Source organism: Paroedura picta, chromosome 6 (genome assembly GCF_049243985.1).
Source record: "Paroedura picta isolate Pp20150507F chromosome 6, Ppicta_v3.0, whole genome shotgun sequence".
Classification (NCBI taxonomy): Eukaryota; Metazoa; Chordata; class Lepidosauria; order Squamata; family Gekkonidae; genus Paroedura; species Paroedura picta.
The window spans coordinates 34,086,284-34,106,337 of NC_135374.1; the positions used below are offsets into that span (position 1 = coordinate 34,086,284).

General features: G+C 40.7%; 1 protein-coding gene and 1 long non-coding RNA gene across 3 annotated transcripts in view; one reads left to right on the forward strand and one right to left on the reverse strand.

Annotated features, from left to right (window-relative positions):
• Positions 1-4,182: 4,182 nt before the first annotated feature.
• Positions 4,183-20,054, reverse strand: part of IMPG2 (interphotoreceptor matrix proteoglycan 2) — a 66,103-nt gene continuing 50,231 nt past the window's right edge. Inside the window, exons 14-21 of one of the 2 annotated variants that reach the window (XM_077342104.1) lie at positions 17,186-18,375; positions 15,687-15,906; positions 15,006-15,216; positions 13,092-13,280; positions 9,859-10,057; positions 8,344-8,423; positions 7,059-7,127; positions 4,183-6,814 (exon numbers count right to left, since the gene is read on the reverse strand). In XM_077342104.1, coding sequence (XP_077198219.1) covers positions 7,088-7,127; positions 8,344-8,423; positions 9,859-10,057; positions 13,092-13,280; positions 15,006-15,216; positions 15,687-15,906; positions 17,186-18,375 — 2,129 coding nt within the window. In that variant the 3' untranslated portion in view covers positions 4,183-6,814; positions 7,059-7,087. The remainder of the gene's footprint in view (positions 6,815-7,058; positions 7,128-8,343; positions 8,424-9,858; positions 10,058-13,091; positions 13,281-15,005; positions 15,217-15,686; positions 15,907-17,185; positions 18,376-20,054) is intronic. The other variant, XM_077342105.1, reaches the window with a different exon arrangement.
• LOC143839708 (uncharacterized) lies at positions 10,828-17,617 on the forward strand. The gene is made up of 3 exons (XR_013231824.1): positions 10,828-10,929; positions 13,136-13,394; positions 17,486-17,617. It is a non-coding gene; the product is annotated as an uncharacterized LOC143839708 (long non-coding RNA).

Consider the following 20,054-nt stretch of genomic DNA (forward strand, 5'->3'; position numbering starts at 1 on the left):
TAGTGGGTGTCCATTAGGGATATACAACAAAAAAATGTTTAAAAAAAATTGGGTTGATTTGACCTGAATTAATTTGGTATATACCAAATCACCTGAATTGCATTATCAATATAGGAATTTGGGTTCGAGTGATTCAAGTTTACCTGAATTTATTTGGCTCCAATATAACCTATGGAGCCATCACAGTATATGAGAAATTTAGCCCGTATGTGCAGTAGTCTGGTGGGGGCAAGGTTTGAGGTAGAGACACCATATTTGCAAAAAAGGTGCTGGAGCACCTCCACTAAAGAGTCCCCAATTTTCCAAAAGGTTTGGACCATGGTATCTAACTATGGGCACCTAAAGAGCATGCCCCCATCCTCCATTGTTTCCTATGGTGAGGGGAAGATAGCAAGGCAATATAAGCCCAGCAGAATATTCCATAAAATCTTTGCAATTGAAGGTAAGGTGGGGGATTTTTGCAAATCCAGCCCAGCAGCAAGGCCAGTGCAATACTGTCCAGAAGAACCAGTGCCACTGTGGCAGTGCCAACTCAAAAGGACTAAGTTCACATCTGTAAAATAGAAACTCAGTTGGAGGGAGCATTTCTGTGGGTTCTACTACAGAACCACTGCAGTCAATGAATGTACTAGTCCCCAGTGGCCAGCAGCAAAGCCCAGTGTCAATCGACTAGCTCCCAGCAATAGACCCTAGTACCCCACTGGGGCTAATGCCAGCCCAACAGGGCTGCAGCACAGAGTCACAATCCCAGTGAAGGGGGGGGGGCCTGCAAAGAGAGTAGAGCCAGTCAGAGGAAAACAGCAGCAGACCTCAATGTCAACTGACCAATGCAGCAGAACCCACTGCTCCATTGTGGCTATTATTATTTGCCAACTTCTTCCAACCCTGTGAATCTGTGTTTTACAACAGTGGTCCCCAACCTTTTTATCACCAGGGACCGGTCAACGCTTGACAATTTTACTGAGGGCCGGGGGGGGTAGTCTTTTGCCAAGGGATGTCACCGCCAGCGCCTGAGCCCCTGCTCCGCTTGCTTTCCCTGCTCCGCTTGCCCCAGACTTCCCGCCACCCACTGGCGCTGGCTTTCCTGCCGGCGCCCCTGACTTCCCGCCACCTAGCAGCAGCTGTGCAGTGCCTCGCCGAGGGGAGCCCCAGCCATGGCGGCCACTGGAGAGCACCAAAGGTGAGCCGGCGACAGAGTGGCAGGGCAGCCCCTGAGGCAGTAGCCGGGGAAGATGAGGAGGAAGGGCCACGGCCCGGTACCGACTGATCCACGGACCGGTACTGGTCCCCGGACCAGGGGTTGGGGACCACTGTTTTACAATATTATTTTGTATGCTGCAGCATAATCCAAGCACAAGACTCTGACTCTCAAGGGACAGAGACCAAGTCTGCTAGCATTTTTTAGAGGTGGGCCACAGACAAATCCTCAGTTGTTGGGGAAGGAGGGAGGTTTTGTCCTTCGCTTGCTCCACACCTCTCCTCTGGCTCCAAGGAATCTGACACATCATCTTATTCTGGCTTTTAAAAGAATTCACATGGGCAGGACAGCCCTAGGCTCACTTAAAGCCCCATTAAAAGGGTCTTGGTCCTGCTGAGTGTGGGCAACAGAGGAGATGGGGTTCCTGAACCAGACCTTCCATTTTTGTGCTCCTTTCTCCATTGCTACCTTAGAGAGCCTCTCCTATGGCCCAAGCATACATGAATGAGGTGGGATTGCTGCCCATCTCATTCAAGGGATCCTATTCAGAGTCCAAACAAAGACTCCTTGTGCTGTAGCCCACCCATCCCTTCCTTGCATGATCTCCACCACTTTTGTTGCACCAAGTGTTGGGACTAGGGTTCCAGGCACCTGTGTGTGTGCATCGAGTTACGCACCGGCGGCCGCACCTCCCCTCCCCCACGGCGCAGCACTGGCTACGTCGGCCTGGAATGGCCGATTTAGATGCTGCCGTGCACAACCCTAGTTAGGACCTGCATTGCCCACCTGGTAGCCTCTACCAGCCCAGGTAAATTTGGGAGCAGGGCCCTGCACCCCAGACACAAGTTAGCAGTGATCACATCTGATGTATGCTAGCAGCCTTTAATTATTAAAACAAAATTTGACATGACAGTATTAGAAGTCACAAATTATTTCATCTTGGATCATGAACACTGTCTTCTAGTGTATGCTGCACATTATTTTTGGTGGTAAGGGGAGGTTTGGAAAAAGTATACATCTAAGCGTACTAAACATGTGAAAATTAATGAAGAAATGCATGACCAAACAATGAAATCAATGCAAATATTTCTGCAAATGTTTGTAAATGAGTTATTATAAATTGTAAATGAGTTTAATTTCATTCTATAGAAATTAAACTCATAGAAGCCTTAGATGTTAAACAAACTGTATGATTTATACAGATGTTCTTCAAAATAAAAATGAGAAAAGCAGAAGCAATGAAATGATATGTCACTACATGATTGTTGTCAGTCTCAGTGAACTCTGCATACCATTTTCTTTGACCCCAAACATGTAGATAGTATAGAGTTTGTCCTTGATCCATTCAAAACAGAAGAAAAAAGGTGTTAAATTACTTGTGGTTCCAGTGTTGTGTGTGTGTTTGTGTATACCATGTGGGTTATAAACTGTGCCTGGCAAGGATACTGACCTATTTACAAACTATTGGAAAAATCTATTGTTTCATGCCTTCAGCGTCCATAGACTAAAATGATGCAGAACTAATTTCTCTAGGCAGGATCAATGTAGCAAACTGGAAACTGATAACTGCCTTTTGCTGATATTTCAGAAGTATAGTTCAGAAAATATTGCTCACATGACAGAGTGCAATCCACTGAGAATTTTTCATGCACGCACGCCACAGAGAGGAATATATTAGTAGCCAGTTCTATTAATAGCCAGTTCTGATTCATTAAGGGAAGCTTCCATAACAGAACTTCCTGATAGATTGTGCTCTCCTAATTAGAATGGGAAAGAAATATGGCCTTTAATAACCGTGGACATTTCTGATTCCTCCTCTTGTCATAAATAACACAAGTCCAACTTTGCTAGTACCCGATTTTACTATGAGCTGCAAACATACCATGTCTGAGAATTACAACATATTACTGATTAAAACAAAAATAGTAGTAGTTAGATATAAGACTTGCCACAATCCATCTTTATCCAGTATTAAAACACCATGGAATAGGAATTTTTTACTTTCAGAAGCAGGTGTGATAGCTTTGATGTCTTGGATGTACTTTGGAGTTATATATAACCATTCCTGTTTAAGCATAAACCTATTAGCTTTATCTCTCTTGCTGGAAGGCGTGGAACGGTGAAGGTGCTCACTTCCTCGACAAATGCTTACAGATGCAAGCGACGTGTACCAGAAAGCCGGTACCTGCAGGTCAAACAAGGAAACCCCTTTGCATGGCTTGAGCTTCCTTGGTAAATGCTCCCTGGTGCCCTCCTTCTCTGCAAGAGGCCACTAATCTTTTACAATATTCTTTTGGCTAATCCTCTTTCATCAAAGCTGAGGGCATTCTTTTGTAACTGCTTCAGCAAGGTTGTGCAGGAATTCTTAACATGGATTTGATTTCATCATCAATGAGCATAGTTTTCCTTTACCTTTTCACACACACCAACAATTCTCTATCCAATAAAACTAGCTTCTTCTCCCTTCGCTTTGTGTTGGTGGTTCCTCTTAGGACTTCTAAGTCTAACTGAAACTTATACCTCAAAAAATGCCTTCTCTTCAACTACTACAATTTATTTTTGTGTAGGGACTATAGGCAACATGGAACCGGATCAGAACTCTTTTTGGTCAGGCATTGATACCTGATTCCACTGCCAAGGCAACATCACAGTAGGGGGAGCAATTCAAACTGGAATATTAGCATGTCTTCCCCCCAAAAATCTGGATTCTAGGAATCAGGCAATCCCATGTCATTCATTGTCTGCTACCTAAAGCTCCCAAATCTCTTGCTCTGTTGATCCAGGCAAACACCTGTTTAAGATCAGCAGCATAAACATAGCCCTACAGTTTGAGAGCCTTTGGTGCACTTTTGTCCAATGTGACACTCCCTTGGACTTGCCACCATGCCACCAACAATTTTTTCTATAGAGGTTTTTTTCTTCACAATAACAGCTATTTTTATGAACTTCATAAGTGCCATATAATTTGTAAAAAAAACACCATGTAATCTTGAAAGAAAATTTTTTATTGCAATGAAAAATAAAGAGAGAATATTATGTACAATAAGAAAAATATGCACTGTAAAAAACAATGAAATGCTCATTTCAGTATGATCAGAACCTTTTCAAGGCTAGCATCCTGGAAGACAAATTATTGCTGAGAGATGTGCTAAAGTGACAGAAATACAGAACAGGCCGACCTGATACAGAATTTTCCCTGTGATTACTTGTGTTTCAGATTGTAAGTCTGCTATCAAAGCTCAACAATTGCTAGTCTCTAATTGTCCATTAAAATGTAATTCATTTGTATCACTGAAGCTATGTCTGCATTGAAGATTGCCCTAGATTCAGCTTGCTTTGCTTTCCACACATTTGCCTTACGCAATCTCTATTCTCTTGCATACGCATGATTTCAGTGTGCATTCTGGTTCTCCTTGTGTTGTCATTCATTAGGGATAACTGGGCTTTACCTTGGGATATGAGGGCTTTGATGATTCATTCTCTCTTTGAAAAATAATTACAAATAATTGAATCACAAGGACAGTGCCACTGCACACTTTTGCCTGATAGAAATGCACACTGAAGAATAGAAAAGCTGCTGATTAGGCAAAAGTGTGCATTTGACTGGACCCATGCATCGCCCCCTCGATAGTAGCATGCCGGGATTAATCCCAGACTACCATCTGTTTGAGCCCTAACTGGAGGCGACTGTAATTTGGCCACTCTTTAAACTTGATTACCCATACTCCAGCTGTGCCTCCTGCCACAGGTCCAAGGCACTTCAAATTCACCCTAATTGAAGATTCACGAGTAGCAAAGCAGCAGCGCAGACAAGCCGTAAATGGCAAATTATTGGTAGAGTATGAAGGCAGACAAGAAGCATGAATAGGCATGCAGCTTATTCCTCATGCGCCACTTTAAACTTCAATACACTTCAGAGCCAGATCCTAGGATGTGTTCCAGCTGCAAGAATCTATGTCAGCGGATTAATCCCTCCACTTATTGCCCAAATAAATCACCACGGACTACAATGGCCTCAGAAAGCCCAGTCTTGCAAACAGCATGGAGGAAAGTTTAAGGCTGTGGGATGGTATACTATACATAGGGAGTTACTGAACACTGTTCATAGTTAAAACATTTTACTGAAGAAAAAAAATAAGCCCTCCGATACATGTTCCAAGATTCCACTTCAGGAACACTGTTGGCTGCCAGATACAAATCCCCATCCTTCACCCATATCCTTTCCTAATGGCACCATATTGCGGAGGAAGAGGGAAGAGCTGCCTAGCACAAATACTGAAAGTTAAAAAAAATTAAAAGCCAGAAAATTAAGCCTACTCAGTATGTGAATTCACACAAGAAAAAGGTTTCATCTGCTGATACCTACTCAGTTCTCTGCCTGGGAGTGCCCTGTGAAGTTTGTGCTTACTTTCCAGGCACTATTGCCAACGAATACTCATACTTGGCTCAGGAGTCTTCTCAGTCAAGGATCATCTCAACCTAGAGGCAGCAGTACGGGTTCAACCTCAAAGAGGGAGGAGGGGAATGTGCCATAGTCACTCCAAAATCTAGGAACTAGAATGTTATCTACCCATTGTATGAATGAGTTGGAATAAGTAAATCTAGTGCTGTCTTTTATCACTGCATAGGGAACCATTATGAAAATAGAAGAAAACAAACCAATGCATTGATTTATGAATTCAAATTGGTTTTAAAAAATCCACATCTGTTTAATCAAACTCCTGACAAAGTTAAACTGTTAACCTTAAAAAAAATACTTTGGGATATTTAGCCTTTCTTGCTTTCAGAGCATCTCTCTGTGCCACATATGTCCAGAAATAGCACATGGTTATTCTAGTAATTTTTTAATGGAAAGAGATGACTGCCTTTGATCCAATTTCTCAAGGGAATGAGATGCATAGTATAAATGCCAGCAATAGAAACTTAAATCAAAGAATGTAGTGGCCTGAAATTTGTCATTAAGCTTGCTCTTAATAACAGAATATTCTTCTAATTTTATGTTGGGCAAGAAAAGCTAAATTGTATGCTAAACATCTAGGTAACTACCATTTTAAGTTTTGTTCATTGATGGACCAAATTGTTTCTTAACATGCAAATATCACTTGAATGAAACAGTAATAAAGCTATAAGAATTTCAAATGCAGCTCCACATTTATCTCATCACTAATAACTTTAAAATATCCAAATATGTAGCTCTCTGAAGCAGAGAAGACCAGACAGAAGTTATTATGTTTTATTTATAATACCTCCCCAGAACCCTAAACAGATCAAATAACAAACTTGAAAGACAAGAGAAGAGAATTCAGTTGTAGTATGGTCAATGTCCCATTGAATTAAAATCTGCTCCATTTACACACAAATGAAACTTATTTTCAGGACCTTGCAAATGCTGGACATCCTTCATGATGAACAGCTGTATTCAGAATTACCCAATGAGAAGCAGCTTTCTTCATATGTATCCACCCTTTTAGTGGATGAGCAGTTAAGATCCATACACTTCACTGGAAAGACTATAAGAAACTTTGCAAGCACATTTGTGCTTCATCCCCGTGGTAACATGATCCACCACTTCCCATGATGGATCCTTTCTACTGGATCTGTTTTTAAAGCAACTTCCTATAAGGAAATAAACAGAGCAGTGCTTATTTAAGTTTTATCAAAAACCATGTACAGACAGTATAATAGAATTAAAATGTATACAAATGAATTTTCCTCAAGACTGTCAAAGAACTGAGTTTTATACACCTAGAACAACCAAAGTAATGGGAGTTCCACAGTGTCACATCAGCTTGCACTTTCCTAGAACCCACAGGAGCAGACATTACGTTCTACTAACAACAACAGGTTCTTTGTTCATTACCTTGCTGAATTTGCAGAATTCAAGCAGGACTAGCTTGTAGGAATTGAGTTCCTGATAGCTTTCAAACTCCTATTTTAAAGGAAAAACTACTGAATATTAGCTAGTCTTAAACAAGGATGCTGAAAAGTCACAGGGGCCTTCCAATACTCATTTGATTCCAGCCTTGAAATTTTTCATTCCTGTTCGAACATTTCAGATACTGTTTTCCTAATATGTTAATGTATGAATGGTCTGAACTTCAGTAAAATTCCACTTGTGTTAATGGGCAGATACAATTATGTTTTTCTGCATATGTTTAATTTGAGAGATATGAGTAGCTCCGATTTTCAATAAACTGTTGAATTTTGAAATCCATATCAAATAACTAGCACATAGCCACAAGAGGTGTGCATTCAAAAGTGAAAAATATTGTGCTCGATACAAAATGTTGCAATTTGTTGGTCAGTACACATGAAAACAGGTGACCAATTATATTGATTTTGGTCAACTTTTCTTAGCCTTTCTTTATCATGTTCATTTATGATTCATCTGGAATTTGATCAGAAGGTTATTCAATGATGACCTTCCAGGTATCAGGTTCAGGGGGTGACATGTTGACTTGAACAAATGACTTTCTGGGAACAGGCCAGGGTAATATTTCTAGCGCTCCATTAGCTTTACCCACTCTTTATTTTGCTCTAGTCCCTCTCATTGTGATTTGCCAAGTGCCCATTACTCACCCTGCATAACTATTGGTTAGCAGATTTTCTTATTGAAATAAAGGCCGTACTTTGTCAAACTCCATTTGTTGCTCTTTCTTTCCATCTGACACCATATTCTATTAATTGCTATTCCCCATGGAATACATTTCTGAAATTCAACTTATTTATTATAAAAATGTGTACTATAGAGTAATAAAGATGATTTTATATACTGAATGCTAACCCATACAAAATGGATTTGAGGTACAACTTCATCCACTGTAAGAACATTAGGAATATAAATAACTTGGTTGGAGGGGACTGCTAGAATAACAGAAGAATGAAGAATCATAGTGGCCTTATACTTACTCTTGTAATTTCATCCAAATGCAGTAAACAGAATATCCAAATATATGATAATAAAAATCGATAAAATGTAGATTAAAATACAGTGGAATTTTACCCACCGTTTTAAAGATTTAAAATGAGTCCTCCAAATTGCTCTGAGACAGTATACTTTTGAATTAACCCCTGCTCTGTGGAATACAATAAACAGGCTTGGCAAAGGAACATCTACACAATTATTTTCAAAACATCTAACTCACATTTGATGTTGTCTTACAAATTCTGCAAACTGACGGTCTTTGGCATAAAGTTCTAGAATCCGTATTCTGTCTTGGATCTCCTAAAATAGGAGGAAACACATATTTTAAATGGACACAATATGGTGAGCGCAAACGCCTCAATATTGGACTGGATTCAAGGATTCCATTCTGCCAAGTTCAGTCCAACAACTCCATTCTGCTAATTCATAAATCCATAACATGCAGCCTGAGGGTAGCATGCAAGTGGGCAGCCCAGTTGACATGGCCCACAGCTCCCACTAACATTTGTGGCTTCTGAACTGGCGTTGTTGGCCTCTGTGTCTCTGACTGGCTGCAGCTCCAAATAAGGCCAGCTCATTGGAGTTAGGACAGCTGAGTGTACACTGCTAGAGAGGTACTACTAAAGATTGATGGCAAGTCTTGGGCAAGCTGCCAAGAGCTACAAATATCCAGGATGGTTGTCACTTTCAAGGTGAAGCCTTGAATTCTCCTTTAAATTACATCTCAGACTAGAGAGATCAGCAGTCATGGAAAAAAAGGCAGTTTCAGAGGATGGACTGTTTGGTATCACATCCCCACTGAGTTTTCTTCCATCTCCAGAATCCTGCCCATTAGAGACTACTCCCAGTTCTTTTCCAAGCCAGAACTGACAGCCTTACTGGTTCCCCAGTGTCTCAGATCTCAATTTCTTCTGAAATCCTGGAACTTGATGGACTATACATGGCTGACCATGCTTTATTCAAGAGGATTTTGCCTCCTGCCATAAGAGTCATTAGCTGGAAGCACAGAGGAGTGTAGCAGCTGTGGTGGTGGCATGGAGTATGAGGTAGGAAGAACAGAGAAGGCGCTAATGGCTGGAACACCTATCCTTCCAAGAGGAAGAAGGAGATAAAAAAACGATAGTTGATGAAGTGTCACTGCAAGAGACAGATGGCTACTCTACCCTCTTCCCTCAACCTGTGTATCTTTTGTTATCTTCCATAGCTTGCACCAGCCATCTGCTCCAATTTCCCACTCCAGATCTGCTTTTATCAGCCCTTTGACCTATCTGCTTGTATGGCTATGAAATTGTAAAATGGCTTCCAGAAGCTTTATGTCTTTGGAAAACTTGAAAGACTACCTTTCATTAAAAGTTCCAGCTGTGGCTGTCAAAAAGATAACCTTTTTTTGGGGGGGGGAGCTACTTTTCACCCCATTTCAGCATTTTGGGGGAGATTGTCCTAAAAGGGACACTTATTTTATTGACTTATTTCTGCTGTCTTGGTTGGGTTTGTTGTTTTATTTTAGTTGTAAGCCACAGCTCACAACCCAGCTGGAGCTTTTAGGGAGGTGGGGACAATTTCATCAGCATCAAAAGACTTCAGTTCCTACACAGTCTTCTACGCTCTTTGTCTACAATGGACTTAGAAGGTATAACAGGGGTTAGAATTATACTATCGATACAAACACTATCTGTGTTTCAAGGACTGCAATCGAGCCTTTGAAATACGGCAGAGTGAAAATCAAAACAAGTACCTGTTTAGTGAGCTCACTGTTTTCATAAATGTGCCTGATCTCCTCACTGCTGTGCTCAGTAGATGTCTCATTACTGGTTGAGCTGTAAGAAGTAAGCTGTGGATATCTCTTACAGTATGGATTGTTTCCTGTAGCATCACTCTCATACATTGGGTTATATTTCACTGCATTTTCGATGGATGAAAGGCTGTCCCCTTGCCTATAAGGAAAGTAGAAATGTGCAAGTGGCAAGCAGTACATTCCTATCATTGCAAAATATTTCCTAAGTTGACATAAACCCTAAAGTAGTCTGGCACTTCAGATAACAACCTGAGAGATAAATCTTGCTCCACACTACAAGTCTTCAGTTTAGGATTCCTTGGAGATGCTAATCACCCAGCCTTCACAAACAGGAATGTATAATAAATCATGAAGAGTGTTATGGTGGGTGGAGCAATGCTTCTAACTGGAGGGCTAGTGCAGTCCTCAGTTATCTTGCTAGAGCCCATATGGTCTCTTCAGTAAAGCTGCTTAAGGCACCTGTGGCCTTCTGCCCTGATGACAAAGCCAATGATGGTCTGAGTTAGCTTTTTAACTTCTGAAGGAGCTAGCAAATCCCATCACACCTGATGTACAGAAAGTGTTGCCCTATTTTTTAAATATCCCTTCCTCATCCAACAGCTCTAACATTTCCCTTCCTCTGGCTTCCCACACGCAGCAAAGTCCAAATTGGCTGATATCATATATTCTAATAGCAAAGTTAGCCAAATCCTGGGAAACTTAAATCCAGTTACTGAAGCTGTGAACAGCCAAGACAGATCTTTCTACAAACCTGAAAAATGCCCCTTTGGTTGCAGAAAAATCTGAAACCTAAAAAATAATACATTGGAGATGTTTTTTTAAACCCTCCAAAATGATAACAGGAATGCCTGTAGCTTTAACAAATGGAAGGCCTCAGTGGTCATTGCTAAGCAACCACACCATTCTAGGCTTGTTTTCTGCCAGTAAAAAGGAAGGGAATGGCCCTTTCCAGGGCTGTTTTGCTCTTTGAGGGAGGACTTATTGGGACCCAGTCCTGGCAACTACCACTGGGTAACTTGATACCTTCCAACTTGCAGGACTCACAGAGGCCTGGGTGTTTGCTACTGTTCAACACTAGCCAGTGTAGTTTAGCAGTTAGATCTTCAGAGCTGAGCCTGGGAGACCCAGGTTAAAACAATCAGTTTGCAATGGAAGCTCACTAGGTGGTGCTGTGCCATTCACATGCTTTCAACCTGACTGACCTCAAAGGGTTGTTGTGAGGATAAAAAGGAGGAGACTGATATAAACTGCTTTGGATATTCTTGTGGAAAAGGTGGGATATAAATGGGGTAAATAATAACAAATATAGCTGAAGATGGGAGGCAGATAAAAGGCGGGTTCATGAATAGCTGAGATGGGGAAAATTAGGCAAAAAATCTACTACCACAAAGCAAAATTCATCACAAATTTTTCCATGTCCATGATTTGTGAACTTTTAAAGCAGTTTGCAGTGGTTCATGCATAGAGCAGAAAGGGACCTTTTAAACCCTTGAGTCCTTTTAAACCCTTGCTTTCTGTCCCCTCCAAAAGACACAGAAATAGCTGAGTAGTAGGGAGCTCAACTGTTTTGGGCTGTCTTGTGCAGCTCCTTTAAACTTAAAAAAACTGCAGAAGACAGCCAAAAAACAGTTGAGCAACACAAAGGTGCTCCCTGCTGCTCAGTTGTTCAAACTGTCATGCAGTCCCCTTAAACATTAAAGAGACTGCGCAAGGCACTTCTTTGGTCCCTGCTTGGAGTTTGCAAGGTCACAGACCATGAACTGGTTTGGTTCACAAACAAGCCTCCCAGTTGGTTCGTAGTTCAGTCAAGAACCATAAGCTGCATTTTCCCAGTTTGTATCCATCCTTATTTCTTACCATGCAAGTGAATCTGGCCCAGCAGATGGCACTGCACAACTGGGCCATTGTTTTCCGAGCTACAGCACCGAGGTGGTCTCTCATTCAAGTACTAACCAGGCCCAACCCTGTTTCACTTCCGAGATTAGACAAGATTGGGTGTATTCAGGAGAGTATGGCCGTACTTGCAGCTCTAACAAACCGATGCGGTCATTGACTGCTGTGCGGCAACAACAACAGTTGGCTGTCATTACAAGGTTAATGTTTGCTTGGTTTCTGTCAGTAAGAGGAGAGGGGAGGGCCCTTGCCAAGGCTGTTTTAGACTTTGAGGGAAAACTAGCAGCAACTACATGGCAATATGATACTACCTGAATCAAATGACTCACATGGGCCTGGTTGTTTGTTACGGTTCAACAGTAACCATCCTACTAAAGCTAGTACAGTGTAGTGGCAGAGTTTCAGATTGGGACTTTGAATCCCTATTCATCCGTGGAAACTCATTGGACCACTTACACATTTTCAGACTAACCTTACAGGATTGTTGTGATGATAAAATAGAGGAGAAGAAAATGATGTAAGCTGCATTAGGTCTCCATTGTGGAGAGAAGGCAGGGTATGAATGAAGTAAATCTACAAGATGGCAGGAAGATGAAAGTCAGACAAAAGCTTGGGTAGGAAGGAGAGCAGGAAGTAAGCAAAGGTGAGGATATAGGAGTTGCTGGGATGAGGGAAAGGAGGTGCAGGACAAAATAAGGTGTCCTCCACAAGTCTTCACAGGTTCCACTTAGTGCAAATGGGCCCAAGGCAGATTGCATCATGCAACTGGGCCATAGTTTTCCTGAGGTGAGGCTGCCAGAAGGAGGGAAGAAAGGAAAGCTGAAGACAGGGGTCAGAGAAAGATAGGTTAGCTGGTGGGTGGGTAGAAAAAAAGAAAGAAGCATGTAAAGGAGAGATGCTATGGGGGGTTTCGAGAAAGGGAAAGAAGATATATTTATTTAATCGTTGTGTTTCTATATCATCCTTCCCCAGGGGCTTAGGGCAGTTTACATCATGGTTTATATCATGTAATGACAGACGGGAAATTAGATCCTCCTTGCAAGTCCTTGTGGGTCTTCTACTTGTTTGTTTCTATTTACCCACTAGATTCCCTTAGACTCTTCTTGTCAGTTAGTCCTAACTAGGAACCAACCAGGGATTATATTTTAAAAAGTCATTTTTGCTCACTGGCCATATGCAATTTTTTAATTATCCTCTCCTACACTGTCTACCTGCCTGTTCCTTCGTCTCCTCTCAATACCCTTGCTTAAAGAATGAAATACTACCCAATAAAGCCTTACCCTAACGTGTCCTCCATGTCACTCTTTGTGTACTGATCTCGAAGGGTCCTGGCCAGGAAGAAAATAACAGCAGATGCTACGAGAAGAAAGCCAGCTACGGAAGCAATTGCAATACCCACAACAAGGGGCTCCGAGACATACTCTTCACAGTGCTCTCCTCTGTACCACCAGTTCTCACCTACACGGCATCTGTCATCCACCCCCATCAAAAGGGCAACGATAAAGAAAAACAAAGGAAAGTCGTTCTGTTATCAACCTCAAATTATAAGCTCACTTTAAATCTTCACCAAGGTAAGACAGCAGGTGAGTGAAACACAAAGGCATTGCACATTCAAAACTGAACTACAGGGAGCGAGCACAGAGACTTAAAAATGATGTGTGAATGGCGTTATGAACGGAGGTAGGTTTCTCTCTGAAGCTGGCCTTGCTCATATCTTGAGGACCTACTGTGGTTATTGGGAAAATAGTATAACAGGGAGACCAATGCATGTGATTGATTTTTTTTAATTTTATTTTTTAATATTTATTATTAACAATACAATACAATTAATGACACTAGAAATTTAATGAGAATTTTTAGAATCAGTTCATTTCAATACAGGTATATAAGTACATTCATAGAATTTGTTAAAGAATAGAAAGAGAAGAATTTTATAATACAAGATGTAACAACAATTTAGTAAACCCTAGGAAGAGTTTTCAGTTTAGAACAAAAATTAGAGGTTTTAAAAAAGATAATCGATTACACAAATAAATTATTACAATATTAGTTAAACAAAGAAAACTCCAGTTGTAACACCATTTAACCACCACACTTAAAGGAAAAAAAGAAAAGTCAAACATACAATTACTATTATTAAACCAGTATAGGTTAATTCTTAAAAGCATTATAACATAAGGAGTCTTTTACCCCAGGAAGTTCACCCCAGGAAGAATCTACTTTAGTCTACGTGAGGTGTATCCCTATTATATTTCTGGTCAAAATCCAGGGAGAAATCTTTACATTTCGCCATCTTAATATGTATATGCTTTAAAGTTTAGAGAACACAACATTGTCAAGTGTAATACTGCTCAGGGTATTACCAGATCTACTCCAAAGTTAGGCCATCAACAACCTTGACAAGACTTAATTTCCTTACAGTTTCTCACAACCCATTTATAATCAGATTACGTGCCATTTTCTCATTAATTTTCTGTATGACTTTTTTCTGAGGAATGTTCACCAAAGAATTGGCTTCTGACTCCCATGTCTCAAACGTTTCGGTGAACAGCCTGTGTTTATCTCACATAGCCCAATCTGATACATGTTTACTCAGAAGTTCCACTGAAATCAATAAAACAAAGTTTGAGTCCAGTGGCACCTTTAAGACCAAAAAAGTTTAATTATGGGTATAAATTTCCAGTGAATGAAAATTCATCAGAAATGTCTGCATTCACATGAAAGCTTATACCCAGAAATAAACTTGGTTGATCTTAAAGGTGTCACTGGACTCTATTGCTTGTCCAACGCTGATACACTCCCGAAATCTAAAACCAATAAAATTTATTTTCAGCTCATTATGCATAGAATTTTGTTTTCATTGTCAAGGTTTGAAGATACCATAAAATATGAACAGCATTCCTTCATAATCTTTTCAAATTTAGTTATTCTTCAATGGAAGTTTGTTAATTTTACATTTAATTCACTTTTAAATTAGTAATATTTTAAAAGAGGTGAAATTGTCTCCCTGTCTTTCTTTCTTTTTTGATATATAGAAGTTTTGAGCAATTGGTTTCCCAGATCTTGGCAGTTTCCTAAATCTTGATCTGTTCCATTCTTTATCAAAGGTACCTACTGTACTTCAATAAAGATGACCCCAGGAAAACAATATGTGCGATATCTGCATTTGAAAAGCTGAGACAAACTTCACTTACCTACATATTGCCCCTTGCCCTGGGATTATGTCACATTTCCCATCATTTTGACAAAAGTCAGGCTGGAGATCACAAATGCTAATACAAGGCAATCCATCAATGCTTAGATAGCCAGGGTAACAGACACACTCGGCTTCCCCACTCCACTGGTTCACCAAGCATTCAGAGTACTCATTGCATGCCTGGAACTTGCAAGGATCAGCTTGATCTCCTGAAAACAGAGACAAAAAGAGAGTACAGACTGGAGAGTACCTACTGGAGTTAACTCTACCTTTAGTCACTTTTATGGCTTGCTAGATAGACTCATTATTATTTAAGCACCCACCTACAGCATGATGTAGTAATCAGAGTGTTAGATTAGGATCTGAAATCTATTTAGTTCCCCATTCGGCTGCCATGGAGGCTCATTAGGTGACTTTGGGCCAGTCCCTCACAGCCTTATCTAGCTCATATGGTTCTTGTGAGAAAAAAATTGGGAGGGCAGAATGTTATAAACTACTTTGGATCTGCATTGGAAAGAAAAGTGGAATATAAATTGTAAATGAATAAATCTAAAATGGCATAGCTAGGATTGAGTCTAATAACATTATAGAGCCCAAAAGATTTCTGGGGTATAAGCTTTTGAAAGTTAATGCTCCCTTTGTCAAAGAAGACTTCATCAGATACTTTTATTTGTAATACCTGATTCTACATCAAGAGAGTACTTGTCAATTGCCAGGTTCATGGTCTGGTAGGCAGTGTTGCAAAAGTCCTCCAGGATCATATACACAGCATTAGTGACATTGCGAGGCACGGGTCTCACAAACTTCATTCGACTGTTCACCACAATACTGCCATTTCTGAAGTTCAGAATTTCCAGATTCTGGAAGCCCGTTAAATTGGACTGCAGATAAGGAACCAGCTACAGTACAAGAGAAATCATATGTACATGCTGTGATTACATTTTTCAACATGTATATATTCTAAATCAGCCATGTGTTTAAATTCATGGTATGAATTCAGCTGTCCATTTTTCTAAATGTACTTAAATGTTGCATTTTAATATAATGTTAAGCAATCAAAAATTAGTTCCATTTGACTGATAATGCATGTTGTCTGCAAAAATGAATACACTTTGAGGGGGGAAACATTCATCTGAATTCACACTAACAGTACATTTGGGTCTGTATCCAAGCACACATTGATAACATTTTCATTCATAGAAGAGGGGGTAGTTGTCAAGAGCTGGCTGGCTGCCATGTTCTCCTCCCCCTTGGAGAAATTGGGCCCTGCACTGATGGAATCCCCACCTGAGAAGCTGGGTCCAGTAGCATTCCCACTGGGAGAAGCATTGGGAAGTGAGAAGGCTTCGCAGGCACAGCCAGACTGCTCAGTCTTCCAGAAGAAGAAAGAGATGCCACAGAGACCAGTGTCTCCATCTCTACTTGTCACCCCTGAACCAGCAGAACATAGCAAGAGGAAAGAAGACTAAGACTAGCCTGATCACTCAGTAAATCTTAATTCCTGTAGTGGAGTCCTTGCAGGCCCAGGCCTGACAGGTTGATAGGGAAACAGTTAACATCTGCACCAGTGAGAAGTGACACCTGGGCCTCAGGATCAGTCAGCAAAGGAGGCAAACAACAGGAATGCATTTTGATCTCTGACCCCAGAATGGTTTGTAGACCTTGTCTCTGTACCTGTTGTTGTTCTTATTGTTACTATATCAGGGTGGGCCCTGAATGTGACAGTGGTGTTCCCAGGATCTTCTGATTCCCAAGAACAAAATTTCAGAGGGCTCAGGGGGTTGCAGTAGGAGGGGAAAATGGGAAAGTCCTACTTTGCACTGTCCACAGGTTTCAGCCAAAGTGTGCTAACATGACCATTATTTTTATAACAAGATGATGATGGTGATTGGTGGCAAAGGAATAATGCCTGCCATACTAAGTGGTTTAATTGGATACAAGAAGTATAAGTAATTCTATTACTGCTTAAAGTTCTTCCTTTTCCCTGATAAATGTAGATCACAGTATCAAAGTTTCTGAATGTGAACAATCACATATCAAAACCCAAATTAACCCAGTAGATAAATAGTAGACTTGTCATCTGTCTGATTAAGTTAGAGTTCCATTAAATCTGGGATTTCACAATGTTCTCAGAAGTAACAGCAAACAGTAAAATTAGATAATAAAAATATTTCTTACCAGTTCTAAGAATCGTTGTTCCAGGGCTTTATATTCAGGGGAATTTTTATTAAACAAGTCCTCTGAAAACATCATATTGGTAACTCGAAGGCTAAAGAATACCACTAAAGCTCGTGCAGGGACAGTAGCACTGTGATCTTCATGGGTATCCCAAGCTACACTGGCCATCTCTGTGGAACGGGCACTTGTAGACAGCTCCATGTGACTGTCAGTCATCCTTCTTTCTTCCTTCAATTCAGGGGGATAATATGTTGTGCCTAAATAGTCTTGATCTGTTACTTCATATTCTTTTGTTATCAGGTCTTCTTCCAATTTGGTTGGGATCACTGCTGTCTGAAATTCTGTTGGCTGCGCAGCAGGCATGTCAGAGAGGACATCAATGGCAGAGCTCACTGTACCAGGAGGAATATAAGTGCTGACCACACCAGTGAACTCCACTGAACCAGGAACTATGGTTAAAACTTCAAAACTTGGAATTTCATCTGTGGCTTTATGAGTGGCACTATCAGCAGGAGGAGTAACAGTAGATTTCAGAACAACTGTTCTAAAGGCCTCTTCGGATACTAAATCAGGCTGTTTCACGGTAAAAACATCAGTCACTGGAATTTCCACAGGAGTCACTGTTGCAATCACTTCTGGTTTCATAAGTTCAGTCCACAGAGAGGTGATCTCAGGCTCTCTTGTTGTAACAGGCTCAAGTGGATAGTGTGTTGATGGCTGCTCTGTTGTTTTGAAGACTTGGCTTCCTATTGTTTTAGAGATGATTTGGTCCTCAGTGGAATCCTCCAGTGGTGTTATGCTGAACATCTCAGTAGATGTTGCAAGAACTATGGAGGAATCAAAAGGTGACAGGGAAATGACTTCCATTGGTACGGTCTCAGATGTATAGGAAACCCATACATCCTTATAATCATATATACCTGATCCCTCTGGCTCCAATGTAGCTTTATCCCAAGGCCATGCACTTGATTGTGGTTCCTGCCCTGAACTAGAGTCATATGTATCTGTATATACGTCAGGTTGTAGAGTGCCCTCTTCTACATAATTTGTAATCACTTCCTCGGGTTCTGTGGCTGATGGCATTGGAGTAAGAGGAATCAGAAACTCACTTGTAGAAAGGATTTCTTTTGGTACAATGTGAGTAGTAGGACTCAGAGGTAAATCCTCTGGCTTCTTAGTATCCTCAAGCACTAGAAAAGAAACCAATGCAAAGTTAAATATGTCTTCCCAACTCTGTTTACTGCATTTTATTTGATTTTCACCCCTACCCACTCCCACACTATTAAATTATTTTCCCAGAAAATGTCATCATATCATAGCATCTGTATTTATGGGATGACTGCATGCATACTGTTCTTGTCATTCCATATCAAAAATAATACCTTAAAGCTTGATAAAGTACATAAATGTGCAACCAAACTAATGAAAAGGATTGTTACTCCAAAACATCCCTCCCTACATTGGGACCCACATTTTGGAGAATTCCTAGGTCTTCTCTACCTTCAGACAGAGGTGGAGAAAGAAGCAACATTTGATACCAAATCATAGAATCATAATTAGGCTATGTGCAATCAAAGGTGATTTCAGAAGGAAGCAACCTGCTTCCCATGAGAAGTCCAGCACAGCCTAATGAAATCTCTGGATCAGTAACTGTCAGAGGTCCCTTATACCTGTTTAATAACCAATATTTGCAAGACTATAGCCCAAAATGTCATTCAAAAATATTCTTTACATTGTAAGGTTTTTCAGAATACTAAGCGAATAGTTAGGAAAAGTAATCTCATCATATGACACATCAGCATTCCCCTAGTCACCTGGATTTCACCACAAAAGCCCTAATACTGTCTATCCCCAATGATCGCTAGTCGTATGAACCATTCCACCAGGGGTCAGCTAATGATATTAGACTTGCAGTATCCAATACCTTAGTATTGCCCCCGGATCCCACCATTCTGAGTTGAATTTGCCTTCCAGACCTTCTTCTACAACTAATATGGCAACTGACCTGGTGGTCTAACATTCCATCTACCTGAACAACCCAATAGATTGTTTCATTAGTGTCCAACAGTGTTGTCTCTGAATGAAAAGCTTAAAATTACATTCTGGTAGGCTGCTCACTAGTAATTGTGGGTACGTAAGTAGCCTTCACCTTATCCCTTTCCTTTTTACATTACATTTATGCTATCATAATAAATTAGAGAAGTGGGTTTAATGACATTCAAGGCCATATTAATTCTGTACAGAATTTAGGAACAATAGTAAAACAACAAAAGGGCTCTCAGAGATACTAAGGACAAATCTCTCCCATTCCTTTCCCTCACAGTCTTTTAACTCATCCACTATTCATGGAGACTAAGTCAAAATAACTTACTACCTTCAAATAAAAGGGCATTTCTGCACATCAGAAAAAACTGTGTTATGCCAATGTAATAGCATAAGCTAAATATTATCGTGCCTTTCCTCTGCTGCCTTTTCGCGTTCCTTACACTTCAGATTGCCTGCTTGAAATGGCAGAAGAGAGCAATGTGCTTTACACATGGCTGTCTTCCACCTGTCAATCAAGCCAGGCAACCAGTCCCCTTCTTCAAGGTTTTAAAGGGCCTGCAATGCCTGCTATTTTTAAAAATTCAATTATCTTTCACTGAAACATTAAGAAATAGACAGCTGTCTCTAAGTGTCATTTCCTTCCATTGTATTTGAATCATGACCAGGAAAGAGGATTTGAAAGCAAAGAGACTTGGCAGAGACCGCTGAGGCTAGCTAGCTCAGCAAGGACCGGAATAATAGTGGAGCTGAGGGGGGATTGGAGCTGCCTCTGTGGTGCAGGCACCCTTCACCAGACCATGCTCTGCACTGCACAGGCAGAAGA